The sequence below is a fragment of the Halyomorpha halys genome, unplaced genomic scaffold (genome assembly GCF_000696795.3).
Source record: "Halyomorpha halys isolate HHAL.00 unplaced genomic scaffold, Hhal_1.1 Scaffold1613.1, whole genome shotgun sequence".
In the NCBI taxonomy this organism is placed as follows: Eukaryota; Metazoa; Arthropoda; class Insecta; order Hemiptera; family Pentatomidae; genus Halyomorpha; species Halyomorpha halys.
In genome coordinates, this window is record NW_027113338.1 from 47,980 (window position 1) to 57,774 (window position 9,795).

The 9,795-nt window shown below is 35.5% G+C and overlaps 1 protein-coding gene across 1 annotated transcript; it reads right to left on the reverse strand.

The window, feature by feature from the left end:
* Nucleotides 1–23: 23 nt before the first annotated feature.
* On the reverse strand, nucleotides 24–6,436 carry LOC106690208 (uncharacterized). Its single transcript, XM_014435555.2, has 3 exons — nucleotides 6,203–6,436; nucleotides 5,927–6,021; nucleotides 24–2,727 (listed from the first exon to the last, which is right to left on the reverse strand). The coding sequence occupies exon 3, from the start codon at nucleotides 2,370–2,372 to the stop codon at nucleotides 348–350; it is 2,025 nt and encodes a 674-aa protein (XP_014291041.1). The 5' UTR covers nucleotides 2,373–2,727; nucleotides 5,927–6,021; nucleotides 6,203–6,436; the 3' UTR covers nucleotides 24–347.
* Between the last annotated feature and the right edge of the window lie 3,359 nt (nucleotides 6,437–9,795).

The window sequence follows — 9,795 nt, forward strand, 5'->3', positions numbered from 1 at the left end:
TATAAATATAATATAAAGAGATATAACAATATAAAGATGTTTTTATTGGTCACTCTTATATTGTTATCTGTTAAGTAATTGCTTATGGTAAACAATTAAATAAGATATAAGAAAGAGGTTAGTCGTTCGATGTTGTATCCTTATTTTAATAATAAGGAAAGAGGTTAATCGTTCCATATCGTATCCTTATTTTAATAATTAAGAAACATTTTCGTTAAAGTTGGCACCGTTGTGCCTTTTATTCAATTATAGCCCCTCCTGAGTGCTGAGTCCTCTTCTCCTTCTAAGAGCGATCCTTGGCAATGGCAACGTCTCTAATTCTCTTCTTGAAAACTCTTTTAAAACCGTTACATCGGTCTTCGCCAGCCGTTGCCTGGCCAGAGGCGACCGAACTTGTCTATTATCCCTATCACTCGCCCATTCTGTACTAACACTTTAATTTTGTTCTTCGTATCGCTAGGTAGGCCTATTCTTCTAGCTTTCATCGATGCAAATTTTTTATTTTTAACAAATGACAACAAGTTATCCTCATCCATTAACTGTAACTTGTCACTCAGATCCGGAGCCTCAGATATCTCTTCGTTGTCGAAGTCAATGTGCAAGCTGATTGTGACCGGTTGGTAATTCTTTCCTTTTTCTCTCTTTGCTGTCACCCTTCGCAATGCGACGGTCTTTGGTTGGAGAATCTTCTTCGTCGCAGGTGCAACGGTGTCCTCTATCTTTATTGTTTGTAATTCCATCATTTGCCGCGCTTTTTTTACCATTTGTAATGCTTCCTTCTCCCATACTCCTGTCGTTTTTTTCCTATATCTCGTAGTTTTCCTATTATATTTTACTGTTTTCTTTGTAGTCCTTTTCATACGAATTTCTACTTTTTTTTGGCTGGGTTTTGGAATTTTCCTCTTTGTTGTCTGTGGTGTATCTTCTACATCGCTAATTATCGTGATAGTATTGGGATTCTGTGTCGTCGATTTGGAAGGGACAATACCGATCTTACAACCTGACCACGGTTCGGGGGCTTTCGATTCGCAGTGATGGGCGCAATGGTATGTTCCATAGTTGTTAGTGTCAGTGCATTTCTCGAACCCTTTCGGAGATGTTTCCATGACGCTCGTATCGCAAAAGCCGAGGGAGGTAGTATCACAGTGTACGATGTTGGGAGAATACACATCCGGGTCGATTTCTTCTGTCACGTTATTTTTTATTTCCTCGGTCGAGGCTGCTGTGGCTATGGCTATGGTTTTAAATGTGACATCTATATCGCTCTCAGTGTCCTCTGATACCGATTCGGCCGTTGAAATAGGTTCTGTCGTGGCTTCCTCTTTCTTTTCTTCCTCCTCTTTTGTTTCCTCTGTCGTCTCACTTGATTCAAACGTTTCGGACGACCCTTCAATATCTTCGGTGTTTTTTTTCGATTTGGTGTCTTCTAATGCAGCTTCGGTGGTAGGGTCGCTAATTCGCTCCTCAACAGTTTGGTCTTCTTCACCGTGTTGTACAATTTTGTCACAATCTAAACATTTCTTGACGCAATCCATCAGCCAGCAAAGTCTGCAGTCTATTAGCTTGTTTATATTGCCATTAGTATCTTTGAGATTTTTTCGCGGGCTAAGACTCACGAGCTTATGAATGTCTTGTGTTCTTTTTTTCACAGATTCTACTTCTGATTGAAGCGATTGTCCTGTAGCAGATATATCCTCCTGATTTTCACTTTCTCGAGTGTCACTATCTCCCTCTGCAATGATTAGAATCGGTGGATCTTCAGATGCCTCTTCCTCTTCAACAGACACTTTAGTAACATACTCTACCTCTTCTACAGGATATTGTGAAATATTATTATCATCGAACATATTAGTACTTTCAGTCACAAGGAATTTCCTGAGTTTTTCCAATCGATCGCTCTTGGAGAGTTGCTCACTGATGATGTTTCTCAAATCAGAAATACCGGAAGTGTTCTTAGTTTTTATTTTAGATTCGTCTTCGTTTGGCTCTGTATCATCCAGTCTCACTAGTGAACTGTTATTATCTATCTCATTATGGTTTTGATGTTCCGAATCAGCGCCCTCACTCAATTCTGTCCCTTCTTCATTGTTTGTCGAATTGATGTTCGCATTTAGTCCATGGATGAATGTGATTTTGCTGGGGTTCTCACAGTTCTCCTCGAGCGTTATGGCAGCGGGATAGTCACCCAAGTTAACTGCGCTCGTCTCATTGCTCTTCGCCAGGTCTATTATGAGTGTCTTGAGGAAATCCGCTGCTCCATCCAGGATACTGTGAAATGCCTTGTCGAGGCTTGATTTCGTTCTTTTTTTACCCCCAGATGCTTGCCGCTCTCGTTTTCCATACTTATTATGTTCCGATAGGTAGTATGACATCTTCCCTGCCAGAGATCTATACTTTGATTCTAGTTCCTTTATGTTTCTTATGCTTTTACCTTTTACATTTGAATGTGAGACATCTTCTGCGATTGCTCGACTTATGTTTGCAGGTGCGACAGGGACTTTTGTTGCAGAAGATATCCCGCGGATGAGGGTCCTTGGCACTCTGTTCTGCCCTTCGATGTAGGATGGAATACCTCCTCGACCTATCGTCTCAGAGGCAGCATGAGCATGCCCAGAACTGGCTGCATTATTGTGGGTCTGCCGGTCCTGAACATGATGCCCATTCTTCCGCACCCTCAGCAATAAAAAATCTTGTCCTCTTTTAACGTTGCCCGTCGCTAGAGAGTTTCTAGAAGAAAGAAAATAAATAAATGAAAGATGAATAAAATTGGATAATCAGTTACATTACATACAATTTTATTAAATCGTTTTAAAGAAATTTTCACGAAATAATTTTTGCATTTCAAAAATTCAATCATATATTTTTTAATGTATTAAGTAATAATTTTTGAATCACGTGTGGGGAGGTCGGTAACAGTATAAGCTAAACAAATGACCGAAGCAGTTCATGTTTTATTCCCTAATGCTAGTTTCACCGATATTAGGTAATTCCTTTAATATAACCTGTAAAGCAAATCTTTAGGTTCTTTAATAAAAAAACCTATACGTTTACTTAGCTCAACGTGTATCTAAAAACTTTCACTTATTAAATCCATTTTTTTGGAAATTGTATAAATATCCGAAGGGCCAAATCAGAAAAAAAAATATTTCTAATTTTTATAATTTTATAATACTGAAAAGACTGGAAACTGCACGTCGATTTCGACTATTATAGCAGTTACTAGACAAACGATCTAAACTTCCAATTCATAATAAAAGACTGATCTACATGACTGTAATAAGGCCAATCTGGACATATGGAGTTGAGCTTAGGGGTTCCACTAAACCTTCGATTTCCTCTCGTATTCAATCCTTTCAATCTAAAATCCTCCGTAAAATCCTCAATCCTCCTTACTTTGTCACAAATAAAATCATACATAAAGACCTTTATGTTCCCTATGCAACCGATCTAGCCCGAACCAGATATCACTCCTTCCATTATAAACTCGCTAACCGCTCAAACCCCCTAGTTTCTAACATTGCATCCTCTTCTATTCCTGACAATCCTCCGTGGCACCTGAAAAGAAGATGGCCACGAGACCGTATGTCTATCGGATGTAACTAATGGATGTAAAACGTCATTAGAGTGCTCCGAATGGGTTGTTTCTATACACATCTGTAACACTCCAATTTTACCGAGATCAGATTTACTAAATGTACAGTTGTAAATAGTAATAAATAAACATTTAAAAAAAAAAATTTATTATAGGGAATTGGAAAAATTCCTTCAACTTGCACATTTGATTTAATAACAAAGCGTTTGAAGTCTTCAATAGATTATTTAAGCTATTAACAGATCTTCACGGCGGTGTGGTTTTTAGTTTGATCAGGCTAGAAGGTGAATTTTGATTTTTGTGTTTTATGTCGATTTTTAAGGTAACTTCTCATAATTTTTTTTTAAATCATTTAGATTTATTTAATTATAACTATAATTAGGTGTCATATCTTCCCATTCGGGATATTTAATTTCTACATAAACAAAATGTTATTTGTCCATTCAATTAATTATTTGATATTTTATCAAATTTGGAAAAACTGCTGTTTAAATAAATCAATAAAACAGCTTATTGTAAATTAGCATTGTTTAAAGTTTGTATTTTGGATTAGGCGTAATTAGAAAATGATTGAAATCAAGTAAATGTTTCCAAATAACAGTTTTTTTTTTATTTTCTTTATTGAAATTTACAACTGTACATAATTATACATTTAGTAAATTTGATGTATGTTATTATGGAGCGATACAGGCATATAACATTAGCAGGTCTCGTGGCCATCTTCTTTTCAGGCGCTTCGGAGGATTGCCAGGAAAGGAAGAGGAAGCAAGGTTAGAAACTAATAGGTTTGGGTTGTTAGGGAGTTTATAATGGAAGGAATGATATCGGGTTCGGGCTAGATCGGTTACATATGGTTAATGTTCTTTATATATGATTTTATTTGTGACAAAGTAAGGAGCATTGAGGATTTTACGAAGGATTTAGGATTGTAAGGATTGGATACGAGAGGAAATAGAATGTTTAGTGGAGCCCCAAACAATATAAAATCAAAACTTTTTTTATATCAGATGTTGCTCTATTTAAGTAGCGATAAATTGTTCTATAGTTTAAAAAAATAAATAATTTCCAAAGGCTATCTGCAAGTCTAGAGTTGAGACTGAAGAGATTCATGAATTTCTTCGGGTTTCCAAGTCTCCCACTGGTATTCCGAGTTGAAGTTGCTGTATCCAACCTCGCTAAGGCAATATCTCCTTGATATTATCATATTCTAAGTTTTTTAAATAAAAAAAAACGACCTATGTCCTTAATCTCCTCACTCTACGACCATCCATCCATTCATTAAACACCAAATCCCAACCCATTGATCAATATATGCCCTCCAATATAACCGCCTCCTTTTGCCAATCCTTCGTCATACGTGCAACCTCATTCTGGAATTCTCTTTTTATCTCGTTCGTCTGTAGCGGCACAACTCACAAGTGATTATTTTATATTTTTAGTGTTTCGGTTGAAATATGTTATTTATTTTTTTAAAATATCTTTATTGAAATATACAACAGTATATTACATAATACACTATACACTCAGTAAATTTGATCTTAGTTAAAATGGAGTGTTACAGGCGTGTAGAGAAACTACCCATTAGTAGTACTCTAGTAAAACTATAATTTAAAATGTTAAACAGTAATAATTTGATAATAATGAATTTAATTTGTTAATAATAAATGTTATCTTTCGTTTTTTAGTTGGCACCTTTAGAGACCGCTAAAAACTACACGTGTGTAAAAAATGTCGAAAACGTTTCACGATTCACGATTCACGATGTAAATTGTTCATATTGTTCTGTCCGTAATAAAAGTTATATTGTGTTATTGTGAGTTTGTTTTGTGTAAAAACCATCACATGTCAATCTTCATCTATACTTTTATTTAAACAACACCTGGGCCGCCCATAGCTCAGTGGTTAAGATAGTCTTACCAATTTGATGTCTATTGGCGGTGCCGGTTCGAATCCGGCCTGGGACGTTGACTTTTTTCATTGCGTGGTGGTCCCACAAAATGAAGAACTTTGACCCCCAACCATGGTTAGGCAGTATAGGACTCCAATGGGAGTCTTGGCCGAAAAAAAAAAAAAAAAAAAAAAAAAACAACACCTATTCCTTCACCAACTAAATAAACAAATATCGGTACAATTGCGAGCTATGTATATAGCCATTATTGATTATCATTAAAAATCATAATTTAACCTAAGGTTTTTTATGTTATTTTAACATGTACGCTGAACCCTTTTTAAAATGCTCCCAGACTATTAATTTATAAACAATATTTTTATTCTTAGGGGAAAGTTGTACTAGAATAAAATTATTTTTTCATTCATAAGTTTCTTAGTACTTACTGCAATAAAGAGAATATAACCAGCAAATGGTAGATTATCGTGCGGCCCTTCCAATGTTCCTTCCTTCCCGTGTTAGCAGTTTCTCCTTACGTTAGCTGAAACGTTAATATTACTATCTTAATATATTATCAAATGTAAGAGGTTATTACTAATTATTTAGTCTTACAAGGTGTTCTTATGAATTGTATATATTTACTTATTTTTAAGTCCCAAAGGTATTAATTACATTATTGGAGCAGTAAAATTATTTCTAAAACAAACTTTAATGAGGCTTACCCGTTTAGAAAGAGATCATGTAAGTTCTCTTTCAGCTGAATAGTTTTTCATATCAGGTTCAGGAAGACGTTCAGTGGCGAAACGTACTGATTTCCATCCACGACGCAATAGTAAAATTACGAATCCAAAACATTATTTTTTTTTCTAAAAAAACAGATAACTAAGTTACAGAAGAGGTTAGATTAAGGTTATCACATGAATCACTGATGGAGGTATATCGATAGTGCGATAAGATTAGAGACTCTATTATCATTAAAAATATTTAACTTCAATGATCTAAAATTTAAAACAAATATTTATTTATTTGAAATACATATGGGATATAACTCTTGATATTACTAATCAAGGGTATCATGATGTTGCTATTACTCGTTAATATGATGATAAGAAAAATAAATGTAAAGGATCTCTTGTGCTCGCGTGCACCAATGTTTTGGACTACGGGCGCTATCATCATCATGTTTTGATTACATTGTAAGTAAATTATTCTAAATTATAATTAGACGTACATGTTTAATAACCAATCAAAAAAACTACAGCTGATTCACAGAATGACGGAGCACTTGATCTACCATTATTGTTGTATGTTGTTATGTACCTCGATACTTAGCTAGGGGATGGCTTAAAAACAGTTAACTTTTTGTTATTATTCCACAGCTTTATTGTATCCAATTTAAAGTTCAATACCTGCACAACCGACCGCGAGTTTGGAATATATTTTATCAACTCTCTTTTCAACTTACTATTCCATCGGCTTACACTCTGGCCCTATAATAGGCTATTTCTAGATATAAAACGTCCAATATTTTGATTTTACCACGAATAATATTTTAGACTTGGTATGTATAACATATGGTATCAATTTTCAAGGTTTTTCGACCAACCTATCTTCATAAATATACGTGAGGTTAAAAAAGGCCTCGCCCACGAAAGGAATATTTACGTTGAAGTTATAAGAATGTCGCCATTGTAATTTAAACTGAAATAGAAGGTAGTCAGTGATTGATTCGTACTCTTCTCCTATTCCTCTGCCACGCCCCTGGAAGGCACATAACCTCCGCCGTTTTGGCTTCACTTTTTCTGCCAGTTTACCCCCTCCCTTTACTTCCTTCAAGGTGAGGTTAGTTTTTGTATTATCACTCTCTGACGCTAGGAGAGTATTCAGCATGGGCGTAGACAGAGCGGAGCAGGAGGGAGCCGTGCCCTTCCCCCTAGATTTTTGGAACCCAAGGAATAAAAAGGAAAGAAAATAGTGGGCTTATTAGACTCATTTCATTCTGGAAACATGCTATAATTAGGAAGAAAATGACAGGGAAAGATGGTGACGTCGGAAAAATCATCAGAGATAAGTGCAAAAATGCCTTATATTTTCCTTGTGCGAGCCATAGGTAAACTTTTTTGTTAACAATTTAAATTAAATCGGTAATATAAATTTAAAAAGTAATGATTGAATTTTACCCTATGTTACAGAATCAAATACATGTATGTATATGTATATAACTTAAGTATCGTTGAAAAAAAAATGTTAAAAAAGAGAAGAAGGAATAAGGTGTGACACGCTTGTATACTGATGTAAAATACTGGCTTTATTGTGTTCGGTACATCTCTTATATACATTCGATCAGCTGATCTCCTCAGTCAGCTGACTCAGACCGTAACTCCCCCCCCCCATCAGTTTACTAACAATCCTCGTAAACTAATACTATACAGTATAATAATATAAAAAACAAAAACAATAAAGAAAAAACTATTTACAATAAAATAAATTACTATGCATATATCATTGTAATTTGATACTTCTTCAAGGGGTCTCTTCGTCTGCCTGAATCTTGTTGAGGATGCCCCTCTTCCCTCTGCAGACGACCACTACTTTTAATCTTCGTTATCGAGTAGATTTTCGATAGATTTTGCTTCAATTCGGCTTATCAGTCGGCCACTCCCTTTTATGAAGTGGCCAATTTCGCCTGTTTCCCCGGTGAACCGTTCGAGATCAGAAACGGCTTTCCTCAAGTCTTGGGCGGTTGCAGTATATAGTTTGATCCACTCTTGTGTTGTTGCGTGTGCTTCTGCAAGATATACTGGTAATGGAGGAAACTCTGGGGGTTGAGGATTTCCCTCTGTGGAAGTTGCGTTCTGGACCACGTTTTGATTGAAAGCTTACAGGTTAAAAACCGCTTGTCAAACGACCCCCTTACCATTAGCAGCCATTTTATTTACAAAAAAAAAAAGAAGAGAGAGGAAAATATTGAAGATGATAAAACAACAACAACAAAATTCTTCTTAAAAGAAAAAATTAATCCGGTATCTAAAGTTCCCGGGATTTGGCACCACTTAAGTTTCGGTGAAAGCAAAATGTTAAAAATAAAAGAAGGAATAGATGTGACACGCTTGAACTACTGTGAAATTCTGGCTTTATTTTATTTATTTTTTCAAAACCCCTTCAAAATTTTAATGGCGTATTTATAAACAATGAACTTTCTCCTTTTTCTGTAGAACAACTACATCCTAACGAGTCTTTTGGAGTGTATTATTTTTGTTGTCAGTATTTATAAAAGTGTATAATGTGTTGGAGCACACATTATTTCTGAATTTAACAAACTTAAATCTAATAAAAACTTAATTCTAATACTACGTGACCTTACGTAGTGTGTTGCCAACGCACCGGAGGGGGGGGGGCAGGTGTTAACGTGTTGGGTTCAGTACATCTCTTTAGTTATGTCTTTATTTATGTTATCATCTCTTTAGTTATGTCTTTATTTATGTTATCATCTCTTTAGTTATGTCTTTATTTATGTTATCATCTCTTTAGTTATGTTATCATCTCTTTAGTACATGTCTTTATTGGGTTCAGTACATCTCTTATATACATTCGCTCGGCTGATCTCCTCAGTCAGCTGACTAAGGCTGTAACTTTATATATACGTATGTGTGTGTAAAGGGAGGAGGCCTGCTCCATCCTTAGTTAAATCCTGCCTACGCCCATTTCATACTCTGTAAGCCTACTTAGTGACGTGATATCACCAAAGTATCGATACTTCTTTCGATTCTATACTTTAACTGAAATATGGATACCCGAAAGTATTGGATGGAAAGTATGGATATAATATTGTATCGCATGAAAAGTTTCGTTATTATCAATACCATTTCTGGTTATCGTTAAAATTGACTCATAACTAAAGACAAGAAAATATAAGTACTGAAAATTATGTAAATTAAAATATAAATATCGCTTATGATACTTTATCCGAAGATAATGTCGACAATAAATAAGGACATTTATGTGCACTGTTTGCTTGTAACTATGTCAATAAATGCTGTTTATAAAAGACTGGCTGCATCGTCGTTTGCTTGTATAGTCGACTTTAAGGCCTCGTAACAGCAGCAGTTGTCATATTATGTATCGCACAGTGTCTGCTTACGAGGGGACAGCGATCTACAACTACATACTTCGCAGTCAACCCTTACAGCTATTATTCATATAGCATTCATCCTCGACAAGTCACAAGAATTTCTAATGTAAAAACGTGCTACCTATGGGAAGCTTCTCTCCTAGCCTTTATCACTCCATTACAAATTTACATCAAATTTACTGA

Bases quoted from the DNA above. Each gene is read 5' to 3' on its own strand.
- LOC106690208 (XM_014435555.2), bottom strand. From the start codon at position 2,372: ATGTCATACTACCTATCGGAACATAATAAGTATGGAAAACGAGAGCGG.